At 38.3% G+C, this 26,485-nt stretch overlaps 1 protein-coding gene across 7 annotated transcripts in view; it reads left to right on the forward strand.

Moving 5' to 3' along the window:
• Positions 1-26,485, forward strand: part of FAM120B (family with sequence similarity 120 member B) — a 95,627-nt gene that overhangs the window by 47,099 nt on the left and 22,043 nt on the right. For all 7 annotated transcript variants that reach the window (XM_075064131.1, XM_075064132.1, XM_075064134.1 and 4 more), the window contains exons 7-9: positions 21,433-21,639; positions 24,015-24,123; positions 25,494-25,634. In XM_075064131.1, coding sequence (XP_074920232.1) covers positions 21,433-21,639; positions 24,015-24,123; positions 25,494-25,634 — 457 coding nt within the window. The remainder of the gene's footprint in view (positions 1-21,432; positions 21,640-24,014; positions 24,124-25,493; positions 25,635-26,485) is intronic.

Genomic DNA, 26,485 nt, shown 5'->3' on the forward strand with positions numbered 1-26,485 from the left:
TAATTTTAAAGATCTTATCAATTAAAATCAGGTGGTAGCTTCAAAAGCAATGAATATATCACAATGTCTAAAATGGAAGTAGGTTGAATGTAAGGTTTTGGTAACAAGATACACCATGGGAGTAGAGCTCAGGTGGTTTATCATAGTGACATAACTTCTGTGGAAAAGCAAAAGTTAAATATGGACTCTAAAACACAAGAAAGAGCCTTCTAAGAACTGAAGCCAAACTTCTTTCCTTCAGCTCACAGGAAATTTTATGAGAATGCTATAGAATAATTTAGTACAGTGTTTCTCAAACTGGGATCCATGGACCCCTGGAAGTCTGCAAGGGTACTCCCTGGGGCCCGCAGGCCCTGCTGATCAACTCCTTCCCCTCCCTCCCAGTGCATCTTGCACGCTGGGGAACATCTTCCCCAGTGTGCAAGAGGCACTGGGAGGGAGGGACTAGGGAGAGGAGCGGGGACAAGGTGTGCTCGGGGGATGGGGGTGGAATCACATGCGGGACCACTGGCCCCACTAATCAACTCTTTCCTCTCCTTCCTAGTACCTCCTGCACGCTGTTCAGCGGCGTGCAGGAGATGCTGGGAGGAAGGAGGAGCTGGAGCGAGGATGGAGTGTGCTTGGGAGAGGGGGCAGAAAGGAGAAGGGGCAGGAGTGGAGTAAGGGCGGGAAGAAGTAGGGTGGGGGTAGGGGAGGAGCGGGGTTGGGACCTGCGCTGAGCGACGGTGGGGGGAGTGCAGCTTAGAGATCCAGGAAAATTTTAAAATCAATGGGGGTCCTCGAGTTGCTAAAGTTTTGAGAACCGCTGATTTTGGGCTTGCTTACATTGGCAATTTACAGCACTGAAACTTTCTCACTCAGGGGTGTGAAAAAAGCAGCGCAGCAAAGAGCCAGGGTAAGCAGTGCACCAGCACTGGGATCTACGCCCCTTGTGGAGGTAGTTTTTTTAGAGTGCTGGGAGAGCTCTCTCCCAGTGCTCTGCTGCGACTACACAAGCCATGTTAAAGCACTGCCAGTGTAGACTAGCCCTAAGTATGTGAAAGATTTATATCTATGATGCCAGTATTCTACTATTAAAATTTTGTGACTAATCACGTGTATTTAATTTATTAAAATCATTTACCTGGGGATTAGTTTATGAGCAACTTGTATCCTCTGGACTGAACAAAATAATTTGGCCCAATTCTGAAGGCTGTGCAAGAGTCTCAGTCCATTATTTTTAGTAGAAGAAAACCCTTTGTTAAGTACAGGAGTAAGTAAGCAGGCTACATTTTTGATATGGTAAATATATGTTCGCAACTCCCACGCTGAATTTGCCTATTATTTTAATAGGTTACCTATATTTAATGTTTAATTAGAGTAATAACTCTATAAGTTTATGTAACATATCCGTCGTTTGAATAAAATAAGTTAAATCCAGTCAAAATATAGTTTGTCTGAAGTTGAGAGTAACCAGGCTGTGGATAGGGAACTAACAAACACATTAAATTGTTACTTTCTTAGAACTAATGGAATGTTTATAATTGCTGATTTGATTATTTTTCATGATTGATGGCTTCAAAATACTCAAAAGTGCACTTCATTTACAGGATTTTTTGATTCATTCTTTTTCCGTTAAGATTGTTCCAGCTTCCCCCTTTCCCCTTATATGGTATATAAACATTATGTTTTGTGCAGGCCTCCCATGGAGCTGTACATAAGGTCAGAATTAAGATTTTGGACAACAGGTTGCCTATTTCCATTCTTTCTATTTTAATCCGGTGTGTGGTTTTGGCAAAGAGCCCAGAGAGCCAGCATTACAAGTTTGCAGGCATTGCAGAGAAAGAGAGGCACCAGCAGTCATGTTTGCAGTGTCCTTTCTAACACGGTGCCATTCACAGTTGTTTTGCAGTAAGTGCAGCCATAATTTATCTTTCACACAATGTATGTAGAATACTATCCAAACAATGGTGGCTGTAATAAGTTGTAAAAAGGGGCACCCTATAATACTGTCCCTTCAAGCTGAAAGGCCGTTCTTGTACGATTTCTGTAAAGTATAGGAGGGGAAAGAGTCTCACTGGAGATAAAAAGCTTCTTAAAGTTGAGGTTAAAAATCGGTAGAGGAAATCTGGTACTATGTTCAAAGTAAATATACTTGGGCTGACATTTGAGTCCTATGCAATGTGCACAGTGTGTTTTAAAGTGAACTGCATGCAAGCATGAATCAGATTTGACAGACTCTCAGCACTCTCTTCTGTTCTTTTTTTTTTTCTCACTTTTAGAGCAAGTTTGTTTTAGTACAATGTCTCTGACTTCATGCAGAAATATACAATTGGGATGAATTTAAGTTTTATAACAAGAGCGGATGGCATCTGTAGAAATACCCACTACTTATAGTGGCACTATTTCCAGCATTAATATTTTTCAGAGCTTTATAACTCTATTGTTATTTTGAAGGGACTTTTTATTTTTTTAATCTGCTTTGGAACGATATACCTTTTTGACCAATGTTAAAATGATCAGTTTGGCTATTTAGAACGTACAAGAAGGTCAAACATTGAAATGTACTTGTTTGAATATACTTTTGTTTTGAGTGCTCTTGTTGAAAGCAATTACATATTAACATGAAATAATTCAACTTGATACAATTATTTTAGAATATTATGCTAAAAAGTTTGAAAAAATAAATACAACAAATGGAATTATAAAAGTTGTTTTCAGCTCAACTCCATAGGTATTCAGATAAAAACTCATTTTTAGTAAATAATTGCTTCATCACCCCTTGGAAGAGAATATTTTCTTCCCATGTAGAAAATGTAATTGTTACAGTTGCAATTTACCTGGGTGTTCCCAGAATTCTGTGCCATACAGAGCCATGGATGCTGTTAAATGAATTTTTGTACTTGTGATAGGTTGGTAATACCATAAAATCAACATAAAACGGGGCATTTTTTTCTGTGAATATATTTCTAGGACATGCCTTGTTGATCCTACCAATATCCATATAAGCCCAGTGATATGTCTTAAAACAGCTTGTAGTGTGTGTGTTTGTAGATGGGAAAAGTGGCCTGAGTTAAGTGATTGGCTTCAAATATCAGGCAAGGCAAAAAATACCATAGAATACAGAATACTTTCCTTTTGAGTGCCACTAGATTTCCCCCCTTCCCTACATTCAACCAGAAAAGAAAGGAAAAAATAGCTAATTCTGAACATACCAGAACTGCAGAGTCTTTTGACCCATTTGGCAAGTCAAAACTTCATCTGTCAACACTCTTAGATGTAATGTTTTTTGACAGATTCCAAGCAGCCTCTGTGAACTAGCTACATTATTCAAAATAAAATTAATTGCTGTTCAAAAATTCACTCTCCACCCGTGGAAAATAAACAAAGCTCTTTGTTGACTGTGCCTGTGTGACTTAATTATTAACATTTTGCCTGAAGACTGAACAAAATTAAAAAAAAACAACCCATAAAGTGCAAATAAAAATGTAAAATTTCCTGGTTAAGTTTCTATTGCTCACTTAGGACCTGATTCAGTAAAGCATTTAAGCATTGATTGCAGTGGGATTTAAGCGTATTCTTATGCTCCGGATAGGTTTGGTTCTGCCAAAAGTCTTCTAAAACCTGTGAGTAAGACTGCAAATATGAGGGAATAAGAAGGATTTAGTGGTCTTGTGGATCCTTGCCCCTCAGACTGTTCTCTCATCTGTGGTCTGTATTCTTTGTCAATGCTTTGGATTAACTGGACCAAAAGTGGTGATAACACTCTATGGGGATGAGATAGCGTCAAGCCCCTCCATGTCCTCAGAAGCTTAGATGTATTTTGCCTTTTCTTGAGATGGTTCAAAGTGAATTATCGTCCAAATAGTCCAAGTCCTAATGGATCTAAAGTAAGAATAAGAAATTGAGTCAAACCAATGATAAATTATTTATGAAGAATAAATTCTATCAAACACATTTAGTTCTGAGGGCATTTGGTCTTGCCAAAGTAGGTCAAAACCTTTGGAGTTACACTACACAAAACCAGAGAATTAAAAGGATTCTCTTTAGGTATCCTAATTAATAGCCTGGTAGATTTAATATAAATAATGTCAGTTTCTGTCTCTCTGACCAGCTGTGTTTCAGCCTCTCAATTCAGCATGCACCCTTGCATGTGTCTCTTTTGTACTGCAAGGCTGTTTGTTTATATTCTAGTGTAGGGACTTTTAAGTGGTCAGGTATGATGTCCCTATGTCATAATCATGGAATCCTGTGTTGTACTCACATAGATAAAATGATGTTTGCACAGGTGCCATAGCTTAGGAACTGAAATTACTCATTGTTTACTATATTTAACAGAAAAAAAACCCACTTCTAGAACTGTAACCATTTTTCTGATTTTATCTTTTGCTCCCTAGTATTTAAAAATCTCCTTTGATCCTGTTGCTTAGACAATCACTTGCCTTCCCCAAACAGCACCTTCCCCAGCTGACAATGGTTCATTAACATGTAAATATTCGTTAGCCCAATCTGATACATTAATCTTTAAAGATACATTAGCATTCTCTCTCTCCACCTTGTTGCTTTCTGTCAGATGCCTCTGTTTTTTCTGATTTAATTATTAGTGTAATCAGAGTATGCCATCCCCACACATTCTTATAATTTATTTACAGATATAAAATAATTTCTTGATGGACAGAATCCAGTCTGTCATAGGTCCAGAAATCAGCATTGAAATATTTATATTCCCTGGAAGCACAGGTACCGATTTTAGCAGGGTAGACTCAGCCCTTCATCATTTTGAGGTAGATGCATTTAGTTCTGTGCAATGTGCTAGTGAGCACGTTTTTTGAGCAAGTCCTTACAAGTGAGGATTTGTCTTCCCTTTGTGGACCTTAAATATATTTTTGTATTTTTCACAATGGAATGAGTTTTCCCTGAAATCATGGGCCAAAATATTTTCTTCCTCTACTATGGTTTACCTGCTTGTTTACTGGTTGTTCACCTGGCTAATAGTAGCAGCATTTCAGTTGTGAAGCATTTCCATTCTGTGAATAATTTGGTAAATGCTTTTTAGAGTCTTTCAGGATGGACATGGAAATGTTAGATAGGATCATTATTGCTACTTTCATGTGGATGCAAGTCATATTCTGTAACAGTAGGGAATGTTATATATAGGAAAAGCCTTCCTGATTCCTACTGGCAAAGCACCAGAGAAAGGAGAATAAAATCCCTCCCAAAGGTTGATTAACAGAAACTGACAACTATAGAAGTGACAAAGTGGGTGAAGTAATACTTTTTATTGGACCAGCTTCTGTTGGTGAGAGAGATTAGCTTTCAAGCTTAAACAGAGCTGCTCTTGTCTTAGGCCTTGGCTACACTGGCGCTTTACAGCGCTGCAACTTTCTCCCTCAGGAGTGTGAAAAAACACCCTCCTGAGTGCTGCAAGATACAGCGCTGTAAAGCACCAGTGTAAACAGTGCCGCAGCGCTGGGAGCGCGGCTCCCAGCACTGCAAGCTAATCCCCATGAGGAAGTGGAGTACATGCAGCGCTGGGAGAGCTCTCTCCCAGCGCTGGTGCTGCGACCACACTCACACTTCAAAGCGCTGCCGCGGCAGCACTCCCACGGCAGCGCTTTGAAGTTTCGAGTGTAGCCAAGCCCTTAGAAGAAGAGCTCTGTATCAGCTTGAAAGCTTGTCTCTCTTACCAACAAAAGTTGGTCCAATAAAATATATTACTTCACCCAACTTGTCTCTCTAATATCATGCACCAACATGGCTACAATATCACTGAATACAACTATAAAAGAATCAGGGGTATCTTTTCCCATGGAAGGGAAATATTAATTTCTGATGTGGACTGACATCAGCCAGCCAGTTTTATATTGATCATAGTCTACATTTGTTCATAATAAAAAAGAGTTCTCCTTTCTTTTGTTGTCTTCAGAGGTGATTGTTAAAGGAGAGGAGAAATGTATGAAGGTTGGAGATAACGTGTTTGCCTGGCTCAGGTGTGGCTGCACTCCATCATGTTTAAGAGCTGACCTGTGTCCTTAAGTGGCACGTGTTGCCCAGAGGGCGGGGTCTCTGAAGGAGAAGGGAGCCTGTATTAAATAAGCAGTGGCACGTGCAACTGCCTGTCGTCTGCTTTTCCTTGCACCCGTCAGCATGTCCATTGTTTTGCATGACCAGGAATGCTAGTTTCACATCTGCCCAGGATTTCACTGCAAAAGCAGATGGTTGTGTGAAGCTGAGGAGGACCAAAAATGTTTTGCTTAACACCTAACAAGTGATTTGTAGGTGGATGGCAAAGATAAAATAAACCTTCAGGCATCCAGTTGCAGTGCTTTGTAGGATGTGCCAGAATGTATTGCATGGAATTGTTACCTTAAAGATGTCAAAGACAGCCAGGATAACCATGAACATCTTTGCTCACCTTTTCTCTGTGAAATATGTTGCTAGTTGGGAGTTTTATTTGCTAGGTAATAGCACAGAGCGGGGAGACAAAACTTTTTTGTTTTCTTCCTGTTTCTGACTTGATTTGTGACTTTGGGGAAGTCATTTAACTTCTCTTTTTCTCTCTTGGCCCATTTGAAATGGTTAAAATATTTATTTGTATTATTAATTAATAATAATGTGATCTTGGACTTGAAAAATGCCATTAAATGCAAAGTATAATTCATATTAAATAACTTTAAAAGAGGTTTTCTTTACATTGCTATTTCCCCCATCTTTATTTTGTGACTGTTTTATTTGACGTTTGCGTGTACTATGGGACTTTGGTTTTGCAAGAAGAGTACAATGGCTCTGTCTGTATATGAGGGTGAAATCTGAAATTATCTATCTATTTTAGTGGGTGTCATCTGTTCCAACAATCCATGGCCACATCTACATTACAGTTAACAGCTTAATTGAGCTTAACCTTGTTTTTTTTATCTGACATCATTACAGTGAACACAATTCAGCACCTCCACATAATGATGCATTTTTAAGTTATAGCAAGGTCACCTAATGTGTGGATAGGCATTCTTTCTAGAATATGTTATAAATATATAACAGTTTCCTCAGGAGATATGTGAATAATCAGTCAAGCAATTCCTTAGACTTGAATGTAGGTGAGACACTTAGATGTTAGGTGTAGACCAGGCCTAGGTCAACCTAGCTAAGTCACTCAGTTAAGCCAGCCCTGTACCCCAGTATTGACACCGCTGCAGTGATGAAAGAATTCTTCCATCAACTTGGCTACTGTCTCTTGAGGGGTAGATTTACTACAGGGGCAGAAAAACCCCTTTGGTTGCAATAGCAAGTGTCTACACTACAGTGCTAGAGTGGTATAGCTGCAGTACTACAGTAGTGCATCTACAGTGCTTGTAATGTGGACATAGCCTAATTTCCTCAGCAAAGCTCCTAAGGAGCCAAACACTGGCTCAAAGTTCCACCCACTGCAATGTGGTTTTGCTTTGAAGAGCCATACCAGTCTATGTTAAGGTAAATCTTTAAAATTATGAATGAGGAAGAAGTCCAAGTTAACCTCTTTCCTATTTGCACTTGTATTTTCAACTCATACTAACATACTGGTGAAACTGCAGAACATAAAAAAAAGTCATATTTAAATCACTGTATTAATTTCCTTGCATTTTCTGTTTATGGTCACTCCTTTGAGAGCTGATGTAGTCTTCCTTACTCCAAACTTCCTATGTGGAGTTTTTTCCTCCCGTTCCTTGCCCCAAACAGGTGAGGGTTCACCAATATAGTTGTTTTAGATGTTTAATTAAAATATATAAAAACACACACACAGAGACCAATATTAGTTAATAAATTTGCTACTTTTCCATTCAATATTGGTCCATATAGCGTATGTATCATACATTCACTATAATTCATTTTTGTAGAAGGCACATATAAATCATTTTACGCTGAGAGTAAACTGGAGCATGAACTCTGTATTGAGTAAGATACAGCAATTTATACATGCACAAAATGACAATAAGTACAGAGACAGAAAAAGAAGAGACATTTTAAAAAGGCAGTATTATAAGTAAGCAATAGTGCATTCTATTTCCAGGAAGAAAAGAATGAATGGAAGCAGTAAATATTTACTTCTAGATTTGCATAGAGAGAGTGATTCATGGGGTAGCAGAGAGTTCATCACGAGCAACACAAGTGATGCAACAACTTCTAGCTATAGAAAACACCTGAGGAGAAGATGATGTAGAGCCCAAGAATGAAGAAGTGGTTTAGTAGAGGAGAAAGTGGTATGTGATGTCAGCAATGTAGGTGGAAGCAAGCCTGTGGAGAAATAATAAAAACTATGGTGCAGTTATTAATTGAATTCAGTGGCAGGAATTCAGAGCATAGAAGTGCTGTAGCTTCTTTGCCAAAAGGTAGGAGATTTTGCTAGTAGGTTTCCCGTTGGAGGAGAAATTGATGATATGGAGTCAGGTGTTTTCTGTTGTAATTTATTTACAAAATGTACACAAGTCTTGATTTCTTGAACAGAGGTGGTCAAAAGCTGTACACAGGCAACTCCCTTTTGCAGATACCTCATCTAAGACACCACTGCCCTGTCCTAAGGAGCAGATGTCTTGGGCTCTCCTGGAATCTGGGATCTCACAGTGTGAACAGTTTCCTTTACCTCCCTCAACTCATGGACATGTCTTTTGGGAAATCAGCTAGCCCCAAAGCTGCTCATTTTGGACAACGTAGCCTAGAAAGGTGAGCCTGGATGTCAACCCTCCTTTTGTGTAAGTGCTTTGTAATACAAACAAACTTCAGAAAAAGTTTGACATCTTAGGCAAGGGGTGCTTTACCTCATGCAATCCCCTTCAAAACGCGTTGGGTGCAAGGAGAGTTCCATCTTGACAGCATAGACATCACTATTTCATAACACACATGACATTAGCACCAGTTGCCAAAACAATATGGTTCAGTTTTCTGGAGCTGAAGATCTTTCTGGATGTCCAGTTAGTGTTTTGATCCAGCTCACTTTGAAGACAAGGGGCACTGGAGCCTTAGAAAGTAGATTTTTAAAAGCATAGGAAAGAGAATTGTAATATGTTGAGACACTTAATCATAAGCATAGGTAGGCATGAGAGAAGCCATAGCTTGCTAGGTTCCAATCTTGGTTACATTTTATTACCTGGTCTAAACTGGAAAGTTTTATCAGCAAATCCCAAATTCCAACAATTCCCTGAAAGCACTGATGGCATCCCACAATACATGGCAGCAGCCCCACTATGCACTGCAAAAATTTCCCACAACTGAGTGCATCATATAGTGGTGCTCGGGGACACTGGGATGCATATATACAGGGCCATGTCTTTTACCAATATGATGATGTAAGGTCATACTGTACCATTAAAAACAGCCATATGTGAACATCCAACTAGCTATGCCAGTAAAATTGCTGCTGGTAAAATATTCTATTGTAGACAAGGCCTATGATTGAGCAAGACAAAAACTGTTAAAATAAGGCATGAAAGAGAATTTCAGAAGGGGCGGAAGGGTCAAGATACAATACTGGCACATGCAGCCTCTAGTTTTAGAAATGATGAGATACAGCCTTGAATACAAGGGAGATGCTGAAGAAAACAACATTTTCAGTATAAAAGATAACTGCAGGGTCTTCAAGGCCTTATGATGAAAGTTATGGTTTGAATTAAGGAGTGCGATACCTGTGTTTGGAAGGTATAGCAAAGATAATACTTTACTTTGAGGAGAGAATGGTAGTCTTTGAAGCATGTAGTAGGAAGTTATTGGCACTGGAAAAAAAGAGGAGATAGTGGATATTTTTATAGTGGGAAAAGGGGGTGTAGTGTTTTGTTTTTGTTTCTCCCATGTTTTCATGACTCAGAAAGGGACAAGTGCATTTTTTGCAGTTAGAACAAAACAAAACAGGACCAAACTTTGAGCTGAGATCAAGCATTGAAAAAGGGGGAAAAAACCCATAACATATAGAACATGGGGCAGGGAAGGTTATAATAAACGCCCCAGTAAAATATTAACTGTAATTTTTGTTAGAAAGCAGGTGCAATAAGGTGTGTATAGTGGGTGAGGGTGTTCCACGATAAGCTTTCAGAAGGTACAGATGAGTGCCCATTAAGAGAGAGTGTAAAATACATTAAATACGGAGTGAATCTGCTCTTTTTATGGGTATGGCTGCTGGGTGTGTGACAGTTAAACAGATGGTTTGCCTATTCAAGTTATCTGTGAAAGTTTATGCAAATATTATATAGATGTGTTTTGTACTGTCACTAACCCAATACAAATTCTGGATCAGATCTGAGCAAGATTTGATTCTACAGTTATAAAGAAGTGAAAAAGGAAAAGAACCCATACTTATATCTTTTCTGATATAAGCTCTGAAAGCCCTGATATTGTCCATTACATAACTATATTATCACTTTGAGTTTCTGGAGTTGAACTGGGTACTAGCAAACATCTTCCTTTTTCAACTGCAGTAAATCCTATTTATAAGTACTGTACTACGGTATATCTGAGAGGGAGCTCTCTGAGGAAAATATATTTTTGAGTATGAAATCAGAAACTAAAAGCAACGTTTTTATGAACTTTAGAAGTAATTTTAACTGGTTGTTTTTAATAAACAGTACCATATTTGTAGTGTGTTTCTTGCTTTGTTTTGATATTCATTTTTTATAGAACACCCAAAGCTAAAGCAATATTTGAATCTTTGTTTAGGTTTACTTCTATGTTTTTTGGCTTAATGTAAATAGCAGTTTCGTTCAACAGAAGTATCCATTTACACCAACCTGCCAGTAAAACCCAGTAAATAAAGCTTCCTTGGCATATAAACACCAAACAGTTGGGCTGTTTACTGTTAAATATTTACTGGGAAGTATTAGGAACATTTAAGAACTGGTTTTTCTAGTTTTCTGTCCTACCAGATGCCTGCACAGGGACCTCATTCTTTTTTCAGTCACACTGCCTTTGCACCCACCTTGTCTAAGCAGGAAGAGCTTAGCTTAAGCTGTAGTCTTTTATCAGAACACACCATAAGCGTGTTTCCAAAATACTGGCTTTTTTCACTCAGCCAAGCCAAGGAAGCAGGTGAAATATAACTCTTTCAACAATCTGTTGCATAAAGCTGATTGATGCCTGCTAAAGTTACCACCTTGACTAGGCTGTGTCTGCACTAAAATTTCCCACAATTGCTATCCCTAGTTCAGTTTTATCAGTGCTCCCACTGGTATAGACAAGGCTCCAGGCAGCCATTGGTGTTTAAAGTGCCATGGGCCAGATCCTCAGATGGTCATTCCATTGACTTCAATGGAGTTACATCAGTTTTCGTCAGTTGAAGACCTGGCCATAGGTCATCAGACTGCGCTCAGACCAGCTTTACATGTCATGGTACTGTTCTGTTGGCCGCAAGAGTCTTGTCTGCTTCTACTGCGGAGCTGATACAATGGAAACAACAGTAGAATATCTTAACCAAAAATAAATAAATAAAATAAACAACCTTATGTAGGTAAGGCTGTAGATACTCAGATCTGAAGTTCCCTTGTGCCATCTTTATCTCCATTACCAAGTGATTTTCAATTTGTAGTAAAAAATTTTCAGGTGGAAGGTGGCTACTTGGCTCTATCATATTTGTCTACATGGAATTTCAGCCCTGGGTTGCCAGCCAGTATTGTAACACAGCACTGATGTAAACCCCTAGTATAGATAGGGCAAACCACCATGCACACCATTATAGCTTATCTCTGCTTGAAAACAAGGCAAGTTGCTCCACTACAGGTGTTGGTTATTTCAGCTATGCTGGTCTACACCAAGGATTTGCGCTGATGGAAACAAGGATGAATTCCAAGTGCAAATAAATTCTCTGTCAGGGGAAAATTAACTTCATATTGACACTCATAAAATTTGTTCTCTGTGGTGTTTTCCAATGTTGAGACTTTAACTATGGTAAGGGTTGTCTCTTTGGTATCAGTTGGTAGAGTTTGTTTATCTGTACTTTAAACACGATTTGTGTTTATCCCTCCTGGCAATTTCCATGAAGAGCAAAACTAAGTTTTGCTTTTCTTTAATGCAAGTTTTAAGATATGATCTATTTCACTGTGTTTGTTGTCTGAGGATATTTTCAGTACAATTAAATATAGAATGACTTATATTAGAGATGGGCTGGAAACATAGGGTATGAGGTAATCTTTCATAAGTGGCAAAATAGAACAGAAACTCTGGTACAGTGGTTTTCAGTCTTGTTTCATTTATGGACCTCTCAAAAATTTTGAATAGAGGTTCAGACCCCTTCGGAAATCTTGGACATAGTCTGTGGATCCTCGGGGGTCCGCAGACCACAGGTTGAAAATCACTGCTCTAATAGTCTACTGGTCAAGCACAGATTAATCTAAAAGAACTAGTTTGTTTAGAAAAGTGATAGCTTCAGATTCTGATCACCATCATTTGGTTTGAGTTCCAGCAATTTAAGTTACTTGGATCAGATTTCATTTGTTTTAATTACTGCTCTTGCATTGATTGATTTAATCAGGAATTAGCAAGTACTAACTTGTCCTGGAATCTGTTTGAATTATGTCTTTTGTTGAATTTTCTTTTGTATATATACAGAAGCATGCTGTTTTATGGGCAATGCTTTCAAGTCTGTAAAAATATGAATAAAAGCTACAGACTATTCAGGTAATTTTGTAATCTCTTGTTTATTTAAGTGTATATTTAATTTAAAAAATAGTGTATAGGCAACATGTGGCCTGTACCCTACCAAGCCAAGAGGAAGAAAACACAAGATAAGGAAAAGATAAATGCACAGAATCAAATACTAGACCTCTGCTTGTTTCGGTGTAGAAAATAAACCAGAATTTATTTTTACACCACCATGATGAGTATAGTATAAACCTGAATAGAATAAAATGTTAAAATCCCATTAAAGTAGCCAATCAGCATGCACAATTATGTAATATTAATATGTATGCAATGAAGTTCTGTTAAACAGTTAATTAAGTCAGGTAAATGAGTATAAAATAATTAAACATTCCCATCATATCTTCTTGGTCTCAGCCAGGACTCTTTCCAGCCTCCCTTGCGTGATCATACATGCATCCACATTGTGTGTGTTCAAACGCTTGCCCTTGCACTTTAAAAATGCTAAAATCTGCACACACGTGTTAGAATTTGCGTCAACAGAACCCATTAAAGTAAATGCATTTTGTGAGTTCATATTCTATAACTTGTATGCACACATGGGCAAGAATTTGCACCTGCAGAATATGGTTGCGTATGTCCGTGTAAGAAGAAGCTGAGAGCTGAAAATCTGGCCCCAAAAATATAAAGCCATGTTTGCATCCTCAAAATCTGAACAAGAAAATATTGACCACCATCTAAAAACTACTTTTAACTTGGCTGGATGAAAATATTGCTATGTCTGCACTAAATTTAATAAACTAATTCTGTTTTGCTTCCTTAATTGAGTTGATCTAGACATGTCAATCACGTATGGATGAATTTCCCTACACGTGACTATTTTTTCTGAGCTAGAACTCGAAAAGTAACAAGGTCCACATTGATCAGCAGATTTCTGTCCCCTCCCCCAGACAATCTCATTATCAGTAGTTACCTCTGTGACACTAGCACTTAGTTCAGGAATTCAATAGGCTGATACAATTTGAACTGGAAGTATACATTCCAAATCAAAGACTCTTCCCTGCTCCCCAAACAAATTGGGCAAATCAGCCAAAAAATCTTTAGAATAACTTCAGAAAGATCTACCATCTATGGCTGTCATCTCATAACCTGCTCAATCTGAGCACTCCTGCTCCTATGCAGATCCCAATTCTGAGGTTAGTGGTGCTCCAGATGGACACAGGTATCTGCCCATGCTAACAATTTGCATCTGACGAAGTGCACCCATGAAAGCTCATGCTCCAATACGTCTGTTAGTCTATAAGGTGCCACAGGATTCTCTGCTGCTTTTACAGATCCAGACTAACACGGCTACCCCTCTGATACTTAACAATTTGCAGTATCAAGCCTTATGTCTGTGGATCAGACCAAATGAGTGTTCCATCTTATTAATTCTGGGTATCATAATATTTTCATATCTCTTTTTAAAGTTAGATTATATATACAGCATGGCTTGGAATAGGCCCCCTGAGAGCAGTGACGACAACCTCAATTACAGTGATAAAAAAAGTGAATGAACTCTAAGTTAACTTTTAAATCTTCAATTAATGTTGATAAATTGGGAAAATAATCTTTTCCCCAAAATGTTATGGTGTGGGAAGCTGCTGTTGGTAAGAGCAGTGACAAGAGTACAGCACAAGCAGCTGGGGCAGGAGGAGCAGTTCTCACACATTTCCCCTGTCCTTCTTACGGGTGTTATCAGTTGATGGTAGACGCAGCAGCAGAATCCTAGTACTCTATCTCACATCATGCATGGGAGTCCTGTGTTTATAAAAATAATAAAAAAGGACAAATGCAATTTCCAATAAGAAGTAATCTGTAGGGTGTAATGCCCTCAAAGGCAAGCCTGTCTTTTCTTTTGGAATTTTCCATTTATCCTCATTGTGACATCTTTGCATTGCTGACACCAAGCAGCTGTGAACATCCTTATGGGTTTGCAATGTGTGTCGACTCATTGCAGGCTCACTGTGCTTTCATTTTATTTGTTAGTTTCCAGACATGGGAAAAAAACTCTACTCTTGAGTGACTGCATTTCCTGCTTATTAAAATAAAGAATTCACTATGCTAACTGTAGTCCTCATTCTTGTCAATATTGATTTCCATTTGTAATTTTAAAAAATGCTCCAAACAATTATTTTTAACATGCAAGAAAGATGCTGGATTGACATCCTTTGAGAGTGAAGTCCTCTACCTTTAAAACAGGTCCACATGAACTTCCTTTAACCTTTCCAACAGCGTGTCTGAGCCATGGTGAGGACAAGGTCATTCTCTCATTAATAGATTCCAAGGCCAGGAGGGACCATTGTGATAATCTAGTCTGACGTCTTGTGTAACATAAGCCATAGAACTTCACCAAAATAATTTCTAGAACAGATCTGTTAGAAAAATGTCCAATCTTGATTTTAAAATTGCTGGTGATGGATAATCCACCAACTCCCTTGGTAAGTTGTTCCAGCAATTAATTACTTTCACTGTTAAAAATGTATGCCTTATTTCCAGTTTAAATTTGCCTAACTTCAGCTTCCAGCCACTGTATGATGTTATAGCTATACTGAAGAGCCCATTATTAAATATTTGTTTCTCATATAGTACGTATAGACTGTAATCAAATCACCCCTTAACCCTCTCTTTTTGCTAAGCTGAATAGATTGAGCTAATTAAGTTTATCACTCTAAGACATGTTTTCTAATCCTTTTATCATTCTCATGGCGTTTGCTTGACACTTTCCAATTTATCAACATCCTTCTTGAATTTTGGCACCCGAACTGGACACAGTATTCCAGCAGCAGTCGCAGCAGTGCCAAATACAAAGGTAAAATAACCTCTCTACTCCTACTTGAGATTCATCTGTTTGTGTATCCAAAGATTGCATTAACCCTTTTGGCCACAGCCTCACGCTGGGAACTCATGTCCAGCTGATTATCCACCAGACCCCAAATCTTTTTCAGTCCCTACTTCACAGGATAGAGTCTCCCAGCATGAGTATGGCCTGCTTTCTTTGTTCCTACATACATATATTTACTTGTATCCATATTAAAACACGTATGATTTGCTTGAGCCCATCTTGTGAAGCAAAGCAGATTGCTTTGTATCAATTATCTGTCCTCTTTGCTGTTAACCACTCCTCCAATTTTGTGTCATCTGCAGACTTGATACTTGTGCAGTCCTTAGTGTCTCTTTGAGACTGTCAACACTGCTATCAGTAATGATGGTTGTTCTCTGTTCCCAAACTGCTGACACAATAAGTCTCTTTACTTGTTGTCCTCTATGTACAGTGACATGCAAGATTTATACTATTGAAAAATACATTTAAAACTGAAGGATTTTTTCCTGACATAATCTGTAGGTCTGCTTTCTACCTTGACTATGAGATCCAAACTCTTAGTTATTAGTTATTAAGCTTTTAAATATTGAAAGCCAATCTGTAGTTTTATCAAATAGGTAATATTGCAGCACTATTAATTCAGGTATCTCAAAGCATTTTGCAGATACTGATTCTCACAACATCCTTCTGAGAAGGATGGGTAGTATTTGTACTAGCAGCCAACAAACAAAGCTGAAAACAGAGGGGTTTGGGTGGACAGCTGTTGGAGGAGAAGGGAGCAAGCCCCTGTTCCTTAGGGACAGTGAACAGGAGCTTAGGAGGGAAGGCTATGACAGCTAAAGAGGCAGCAGTGGTAGAGACCTGAGGAATGGAAGAGACAATGAAGATGACTGCATGCGGAAGCTGCAGGATGTACATTATTCTGGAGAGGATGCCTAATAGGTACTTCATTTGTCTAAAGTGTCACCTGAGAGATATGATAGAAGAGAAGATCCAAGGGTTGGAGAGGCAGCTACAAATTACGGTTGAGTTATGAAGGGGGTTTGAGTGGATGATAGCAGGGGAGGAGAGAGGAAGCTGAAGGGAAACCTCAAGACTTGCAGAAACATGACTTAAAGTAATTCCAAGTTTCTGTCACATTCATATCCTTGAGTTCTTTAGTTCAGTCACTTCCCTAGCTAATTCCCTTAATTTCTTAAAGTTTGACCTTTTGATGTTAAGGACTTCAGTTGCAGGCCTATTTTTGTTTATCCTTTCACTTATTTTAAACTGAATTAACTCATGATCACTCAAGCCAAGGTTGTCCTCTGCAACCAGATATTCTATGAGGTCCTTGCTGTTTACCAATATTAAATCTAAAATGACATCACCTCTTGCTGGTTTGGTGACTATTTGGTAAAGAAATTTATTGGCTATCACATCCAGAAATATCTAGGCTGTGCCATTATTAGTTGTCTTCCAATCTGTAGCTAGGAAATGAAAGTCCACCACAAATCACACAATTCCCAGTAATATTTATTTCATTAAAATATTAAAAAGAAGTATTTGGCCATTTGCAGATCAGACTGGGGGAGTCTGTAAGCAGACTCCAAACACTATCCCAGTGGAGCCTTTGTAACCTTTCTTCCCAGAAGTGATTTTGACTGAAACAGATTTCCTTGTATCCATTCCATCACTTCTAATTTGCAGTCAACCTTATTAATATACAGTGCTACTCCACTACCTTTACCTTTATTTCTGTCTTTCCTGAAAGCAAATACCATTCAATATCTGTATTTCAGTCATCACTACTATTCCACCATGTTTCTGTTATCCCTATAATATCTGGTTTCACTTCCTGCACCAGTAGTTCTAGTGCCTCCATTTTGTTCCCCAGGTACCTTACACTGGTGTACAAAGATCTTTGATTCTACTTGGCTTTGCCCAGATTCCTCACCCGATTAGGTACTATCATTTTACTGCCATTATCACATACCTGACTGTGTCATTAGTTTTGGCACTACGTTTCCTCTTGATAGCCATTCTTCTATCCTCTGTTTCTTTTTCCATTGTTGTATCTTCTCTTACTTGATTTTCTCCCACCCAATGTTAGAATCAGGCATGGAGATTACAAGAGAATCTCCTCACCATCTCCCCTGAATTCCTAGTTTAAAGTTCTTTCAATCAGTTGTGCCATCTTCCATCTCAGCAGTCTATTTCCCTACCCACTAAGGTGGAGTCCATCCCGTGACAACAGTGCTCTGTCTGTGAATGCCTCCCGAAGCTCTACTTATCGCACTATATCCTGACCCACCTGTTGATCACTATAAGCTTGTGTCACCTTCACTCTCCTCCTGTAGAGAGGTATAGAATCTCACTGAAGATCATCTGTGTTTACAATCTGTGCAGAAACAATCTGAAGCCTACATCCCAAGGAAGGGGGCGGGAATTGTAGGGAAAGTATGCAGAGCAAACTGAATGAACAAGCATCTCAAACAGGTTATTAAGAGAAAGGAGAAGGCCTAAAAGGCATGGAAAAAGGGATGGATCATTAAGGAATGCTACCCCTTTGAGGTCAGAAGGTGTAGGGAAAAAGTGAGAATTGCCAAAAGCCAAGCAGAGTTGGATCTTCCAAAGGAAATTGAAACTAATGGTAAAAAGTTATTTAGCCATATAAATAAAAAGAAAACAGAGAAAGAAGTGGGACCGCTAAGCATTGAGGATGGATGGAGATTAAAATCTAGGTTTGGCCCGACATGTAAATGAATGCTTTGTCTCAGTTTAGACTTGAAATTAGATGAAGGTTTCTAGCCATCAGAGGAGTGAAGTTCTGGAACAGCCTTCCAAGGGGAGTAGTGGGGGCAAAAAAACCTAATTTATTTTTAAGTCTGAGCTTGATAAATTTACGGAGGGGATGGTATGATGAGATTGCCTACTATGGCATATGGCCTATCAGTCACTTAGCAAATCTATCCAATGGCCAGAGATGGGACAGTAACTGGTGAGGGCTCTGAGTTTCCCAGGTGTCTGGGTGGTGGGTCTTGCCCACATGCTTAGGATCTAACTGATTGCCATATTTGGGGACAAGAAGGAATTTTTCCTCGGGTCAGATTGGCAGAGGTCCTAGGGGTTTTTCCCCTTCCTCTGCAGCATAAGGCATTGGTCACTTGCTGATTTGAACGTGAATAAATGGTAGATTCTGTGTAAAGTAAAGTTTTTAAATCAAGATTTGAGGACTTCAGTAACTCAGCCAGAGGTTAAGGGTCTGTTACAGGATTGGGTAGGTGAGGTTCTGTGGTCTGCAATGTAGAGGTCAGACTAGATGATCATGCTGGTCCCTTCTGACCTTAAAGTCCCTGAATCTATCTACCCTAATCACTAGACTTTAGATTGTAAGCATTTTGGGGCAAGGACTGTCTCTTAGTTATCCACAGTCGGGTCCTGGTCCATGACTGAGGTAATGCAAATAGCTAATAATAGTCATTATTATTAATAATTAATGATTCCCTGCTTCTGGTGTAATAAATACATTATGAACATTTACTTAGTCTTCAGTTTAGTGAACTTCTCATTTTATTCTCCTCTCCATGTTTGTAAAACAGACAAAATAGGAGGGTTGGATTAGGAAGGGAAAAGATGAGTTCTCTGAGAGCAATGGATGTGAATGAATCACACCATAAAAACAATAAGTATGCTGCAGGTACCCCATTTTAGTTCAGAAAATGAATGAATGAAAATCTCAGATGTAAAATCCTCATACAATAAAAATCACATTTAATATAGGATACTTTCTTATTACTAAGATTGTAAACTGCTGGTTTAGAGTGAGAACCATGGACATGTATTGAAGGCTATTTTTATTGTGCTTTGTGAAAATTTTTGTGTTCTACAATTAAATTTCTGAACATTAGTACTGGGAAGTCTTCTAGGGAAGATGACATTTCAGAATCTGTCTGAAATATACTGTATTTTTTTTTTTTTTTTTTTTTTTTTTTTTTTTTTTTTTTTTACATTAATCTAAAATTAATAGAACAACTGTGAAGGGCATATGTCATTATGAACTTTGGTAATGTTATTGTAGTTGGTTGGAGTATAGTGTATTACAATGTTAGCCTTTGGGATTCGGCTAATTTGGTTCAATATTCCCATTCTGTTTATAACTCAGTTCTAGGAACTTGATTTATGCTCACATTTGCCTCCTGTAATATAAAATAATCATATTTAATAGGCTTTAAAAGCTTGTTGAAGGATGATAGAATTCTGGGAGGTTCCCCCAGCAGGAATTACATTGACCCCAGAGGGAGTCCTGAAGATTCCCATCAATGTTTTTCCTTTGTTTGTACTCCCTCTTACTAAATCTTATTTCATAATCACAAATCAAGCAAGTTTCATTTTGAAGATAAGGTACATCATGTTAAGTACAATTATATATAATTCAAAAAAATTACAAGGAGCTATACTCATTTCCTTGGAATGTTACTGAGACAGCTTTAGTTCTAAATGATCCAGGTATGTATGGTTTTTTTTCCTCTTAATCTTGATTATGGGATTAGAATGGGGTAAACTTCTATTTCATCTAATTTAATTACACAACATCCTTCAGTTTGGTGAATAATAATGGGGATTACTTAGAAATCCTTCGCTCTAGAGAGCTAGATACATTATGTTCCTTATACTTTACTGTGTGTTGATCCTTTGGATGAGACTTTAAAATCTGAGGCCTGGTTTGCTCCAAGTGACCAGTAAAGAGTCCATGCCTCTTTGGTTTTGCTGTGCTGTCCCTTATCAAAAATCGAATGCACTTCAGTGTTCTGTGTACTGTTATCTTCACTCTGTAGGTACTTTTCAGAGGTGCTTATGTACATAGTTTCTGAATCTCTTTGGGAGCCTTCAAGCTGTAAGCTGCTGTTGTTATTAGTGATAATGGCTGAGATTCTGTGTTTCACCTTAAGCAGAGAACTCGCAGCCCTGTGGAATAGAGGGTAGACAAAGGAGGCTTTAAGTCACCTTTCTGCCCTCCCAAATATGGGTTACTCTCAGAGCCAGTGCGGCCTCTGATGTAACTTATGCAGCCGGGGCACTTGCTTTAATTCATGGCAACCTCCATGGGCTGTTCAATCAATGGTGGCATTGCCAAGAATGAAGCCCTCCTGCCCCGGCAGACTCCTATGCCAGGGCCTGTGGAAGTGGCATTGCTCAGAAGGCAGCCTCAACCTGCCCATGCAATGCCTCCATCAGGGGAATTGTCTCCTTGCTGGCTCCAGAGCTTTTATGGCTTTTATATTCTGGCACAGCAGCCGGTTAAATCCGTTGCCTGGCTGCAAGTTTTTAGGTTCATTTTGTATTTTTTAGATGATGTCACTACCATTCCAGTATTTCTTCTGAAAAAATCCACATTGAAGAGAATTATTTGACCTTTGGACTGCTAGCAGAGGAAGTCTTATAGTGTTTAACGTATTTCTACAGTTTGAACACAATTAACCCTGCTCCTTCAAATCTTATAGCTTGTATGGTCTCCATCAAGTGTGGTAACATTTGTCATTTGACCCAATTATGAAAAGTCTATGAATCAATTAATCATTTCAGTTAAAGTTTTAAATTACACTAAAAGAATCCCTATAAGGAACTGCTAATATTTAAGGAGTATTGTAGAGTTTATAATTAACTTTACTCGTTTCTTTGGTCTTTCACTGAGCCCATTTTTAGTTTTAAGTGTATCAATTTTTTAAACTTGAGTGCGTTATTGAACTCTTGTTTCTTGTAAACAAATATCACAAATTCCTTTACTTCAGTGAATTAAAACCGCAATATACGAATAAACATGATGATGCTACGAAGCTCTTTTGCACTTGTGGGGGTAGAGGACAGCAATATCAGAGATTCCTTGGCCTAAAGTCATCATCAAGAATTATTCTTATTGTTTGGTGTACCAGTGTGCTTGGTATAGTTTGTGTTACGATGGAATCATCACTCAGAAGTTCACTTAGATCCCCTAGTGTCTGTGTTTTTAATTTCAACAGCTTGCCCAGATTGATTCCAGAGCTGTACAGCTTGGTTCTCTCTTCATTCGTGGTCTTACAACTTTGATTATGGCCAATAGTGCCTGTGGCTTTCCAATGCATATGGATGATTTGATGCCCTGGAAGGTGTTTGATGGAAAACTTTTTCAAGAGAAGTATCAGCAGTCACACAGAGGGAGTTCTTTGGAGGAGCTCTTGGAGGGCAATGTGAGTATATACACATCCCTTTCGAAAGTCATACATTCTTACTTGAAAAACTGTACCCATCAATATCTTTTATTTTAAGATAGAGGCTTTCATTGGTCTCATTTCATCTTTTTCCCCTTCCCACCCCTCCCCAGCTGACCTCCTCTGCCTGTGGCCCCCATACAAGTAAAATTAATGTTGAGGCTATTGGGGAGGTTACAGTTTTACTTTTATTATTGCTCATCTGTTTAAAAAATGAGAATTACAAAGTGTGTTGTAGTTTCTGATATTAAAGTGTTTCTGAGAACTTCTGCCATAAAAATTTCAGAGGAATTCATGAAGGTTCCTTAATAAAGATATTAAAGAAATTATTTTACTGCTTTTGCAGTTTGCTTACTTAGTGCATTTGACAGCATTTTGTGTATAGTCAGTTTAACTGTTTTTCCTTTTGTAGCCAATTAGGCTCCAATCCTGGAACTGATTATGTGGGTGGACCCCTCCTGTCTTAAGCATGATCCCATACAGGTGTAGGAATTTTACCAAGCTGAGTCAGTTGCAGGATTGGTCTACACAGCCTTATCCAAATTGGCCATTGAAGTTCTGTTGTTTGTGTGCACCTTTCCCACAGCAACAGGAGAGATTAAAAAAAAGACATTTATATTTTCCTATTTAATTTAAAACCACAAAACATTGGCAGGTCGCAGACTGGTGGTGGACTTAACTAACATATCTACAGTAGGTTTTAAAAAAAAAAAAGACACCTTTTATTGTAGTCTAAACATTCGCCAAGTGAACAGTTCTGTTGTGGAAAAATAGTCTAGACTCTTGAATATTTAGAGTAGTTTGAATATCTTTTTCTTTTTTTAGTTATGCTTCATATATGGCAGAGAGAGTTCCCAGACTAATAAAATAGTTTTCCAACTTTTCATTTTGAAAGGCAAGGATTTGGATGCATTCCCTAGAGATGCCAGTTTAGCTGTGGACATTGGCAACCCAACAAACTTATGTGATTGGTTGTTGCTGCTGTTATAAAGTTAGTTTTATAGATACAGTTAGTACTTATTTCCTGGCACAACTTGATGTAGTGCTGGGAGCCAAGATCTTTCAGTATTTATTTCTTAGCAGTCTTCCCATAAGCATCATAAATCTGATCTACTGAGAACTACAGCATTGCATTCAGAAAATTACTCTATGGTGATATTCCGCTATTGAAAAGGTGAAAAAATTGCTCCTTTCTTCATAAGCACTTTCTGAGCTGCCTCTCCCAAAAATCCATGGGGAGGATTTTAGCATTAATGGGATCTATCCATAGAAATTTGTCAGCATAGATAGAAAAATAAAGCTACAAATTGTAAACAAAATTGTATCAATAATCAGGTTTGTCAACTTAGAAACTTTGTTAGGAAAATTCAGTGAAGCTTTGGGTGAGGTGAACACCACCAGGAGCTAGTTAAACCTGTCTAGTTAGTCAGTGGCCATATTGTCAGCCTTTCAACCTTATCAAGTAGCCATTTGAGTCTCCTCTTAGTTAGTGAAGGAATTGTTGTCCCGATGAAAATCAGTTCTGGTTTGTGAGAATCCGCAGACTAGCTTGTAGACAGAGAATCCCCACCCTTGCACACTCTCCTAAACTCTATCAGCATTCCAAAATTTTTAAAAAATGGTTAAGTTATTAGGACCTGATCATGTCAAGGTAATTAGTGTCTGCAAATCCCATTTGAATCAGTGGAAGTTCGGGAAATGCTGCACCTTGCTGTACTGGGACCTTAGTTAAATGACTTCTATTTGCCCTCTGGACAACTGGACTTTTCCATCAAAACAGGATTCCATAGGATCAAAACAAATCAAATCTTTTGGCTTATATTTCTCCTTTTATCTTTAGTCTGGGTTATATTCTATCAGTCAACAAATGGCTGAAGATATTCTGCCAAGTGTTTCTTGGGGTGTATGAAGTAAAATGCACAGACTTGATTCTCACTGATTCAGTTTCCATCACTGTAATAAACACAGGCATCTATGCATCATTCCTTATCAAGTTGTCTTAGCCATCGTTGCCTAAGATAATGGTTAGGTAGATCTAGTCAGGTCTGTTTGCAGAGGCAAGACAGTGTAATAGAGAGCAAAGGATGCAAAGCAATTTACAGAGATGAGTGGAGCAAGAAAAGCAAACTTTATCAAGAAAAGGGGGGAAACAAATACCTTCCTGCCCCCCAAGAATCCTCTTTCATTATGGAATATTTTTAGCTTGCTTTGACTCGTGAAGAAGACAGACCAAAAGATACTATGAGGCAGGACTTTGGTTGCTTTTGATTGCTATTTAGGTGTTATAGCAGTGCTACTCTTGAAAAGAGAAAAAGGACCTACCAAAGTCATTGATTTAAGCCCACTGTCTGCAGGGATCTTTGCACACGCAGTTCCAGAATCTGAAGTCATTCATTTGCAAGGCTTGTGTGGTAAAGAAAAGAACAATTCAGAGCAGACGGCGAGGGAATGGATTTATCACAGGTTGGCATCATGTTAATTTTACCAGTAAAGCTGCTGTATTGATGATATCTATTGCCTTTCAACAAATCCCCCAGGCAATTTGTCAATTAAGTAAATCCTGGGAGAACTTGCTGACACTAACTGAAGGAAGAATTTGAGTCAAAGCTTCTCGATTTTAGACATTTTCATGATTTCTCAAACTTAGGTGAAATAATATTTCCATCCAGCTACACAGCTAATAAAATGTATGTATGCAGTAAATACAATAATGATTACTGTCAGAATAATGACTGTTCTTGTACTTACTGACTAAAGCTATTCTGGTTCTGTAGCAATTAGATGACTCAGGATTTCCCATTCTGCTTTCAGGAAGTGTTCTTTAGGATTAACAGCATTGAAGGGTTTTGAACATACACTTATATTTTTTCACAGCTCAGTCTATGAATGCTGATGCTTCAAAATACTTTGTAATTATTCTCAGTTTAAAGCTTGAATCAGCATCAGTTCTAATGACAATTGATGCATTTTAAAAAACTGTTACTGCACAATTACTTAGCCTTTGTGCCTATTTGTTGATGAAATGCAGATAATAGAAATGGGCATGGTTCTTTTGATTTTATGTTATCCACACAACAAGAGGAAAGATTTAATCAAGTCTCAGGCATTTGATCATGTTTATACACAAATGTAAAAAGAATCCTTTCTTTCCCTCCCCACCCTTTGTTTTGTGTTGTTTATGTAAGTGGATGGAAGCTTCTTGATAACCTTGATAAGTGTAAGGAGTCTTAAGATATATGTCATGTCTTCTGTACTGGGTGCTTTGGGTTTTTTATTGGTACATCTCTTTTTTCCATTGCCACATTGTTTGGCATTTTGTGGTACATGCTTTTCAAAGACCTGATATTGAATATACAAAAAAGGATGCGTGAAAATGGATTAAGGTGTCCCTATAAGATTCTCTCATCAATGGCTCATCAAACCACATTAGCACCTACCATGACTTGTTGGATTCATGTTTAACTGTTTCCAATATGATTTAAAGGCTCCAATGTGGACAAAGATATTTTTTAGACATAGCTGTGTTAACCAAAACTGTGCTATTAACTACCACTATAACAGAGTTTCAGCATGGTTTCTAAACACTCTTGTACGGCTTATAACTATGATGAGTGTGGATAGAAATTGAGCTAGGAGCACATGAACAGAACCGTAGTTAATTATGTTAACTGTGAGAGGGAGGGTGCTAACTAGTTTGGAGAAATTAAAATCACACATGAATATTGTGGCACTTCTCTTATAAAATGTTATTTCCAAAAAATACAGAATGATTTATCTTGTGTTCATAAAATTATGTATATAATCAATATCAACTGATAAATATTTTTCTTCAGAAATGCAAGAAGGAGGAAGGGAATGTAGCTTCCAGCAAGCAAACACAACTTCTTTTGTTCCACCGTATCATAGTCGGAACAGGGGATTCCAGCGGAGAGGTCCTCAATCTTACTTTTATGGGTCTGAGGCCCAACCTTCAGGTAAAAAATCAATATAAAAATAAATAGAATTGACACTGCCAAAGGTATATGACTGTGTCCATGCCTAAATTTACATCATGTATTTGTGCATAGACTCATAGACTTTAAGGTCAGAAGGGACCAATATGATCATCTAGTTTGACCTCCTGCACAAAGCAGGCCACAAAATCCTGATCCTGCACCCATAGTAATAAATGGCAAAACTCCATTGCATCACTGAGATTTGTGTATTAGTATTAGCTGAAGCTAAACCTACAAGTTATATATAGAATTTCGTTATGACCCAGTGTTTTCATTCATTTGTAACTTTTGGAAAAATTCTTCTGTGGGGCTGAAAATTCTCATATTTGGTCTCAGTTGAATTGTTTTAGAAAGTTTTAGTAATTTTCAATTACCACAAGATGTGTCTAGCTTGTGCCTTTAGTTTCAAATCCTAACTCATACCACAGTTGAGAAGCCCTTGACCACATGCGTAATGTTAAGATTTAAAGGCAAGCTGTGCTCTTTTTTGGTAAGAGTTGACCAGAGTTGTGTTGGTTGAACACAAGAGGCATTTAAAAGAAGCTAAGGTCAATGCCCCTGGTAGGAAACAGGTTGTGGTGACATTACAAGAAGGAGGGAAAAAGTTGTCAGGGTCAGGAGGCATCTGTGTGGAGTTTGGAGAAACCAAGCATAGGAAGAAGGAAAATCATCCAAACCAGACTAAATATTTTCTTCGGGCTGCAGTATAGCAATGTAACCCTGAGTTTCTTCTATATTTTTAGTTTTGCTTTCTAAAGAAGTTTGGTAAAAAACACATTTAAATGCATTTGGTCTCCTGTGGGCACGCGACAGATAATGTGATACCTGTT

Source organism: Chelonoidis abingdonii, chromosome 3 (assembly GCF_003597395.2).
Source record: "Chelonoidis abingdonii isolate Lonesome George chromosome 3, CheloAbing_2.0, whole genome shotgun sequence".
Classification (NCBI taxonomy): Eukaryota; Metazoa; Chordata; order Testudines; family Testudinidae; genus Chelonoidis; species Chelonoidis abingdonii.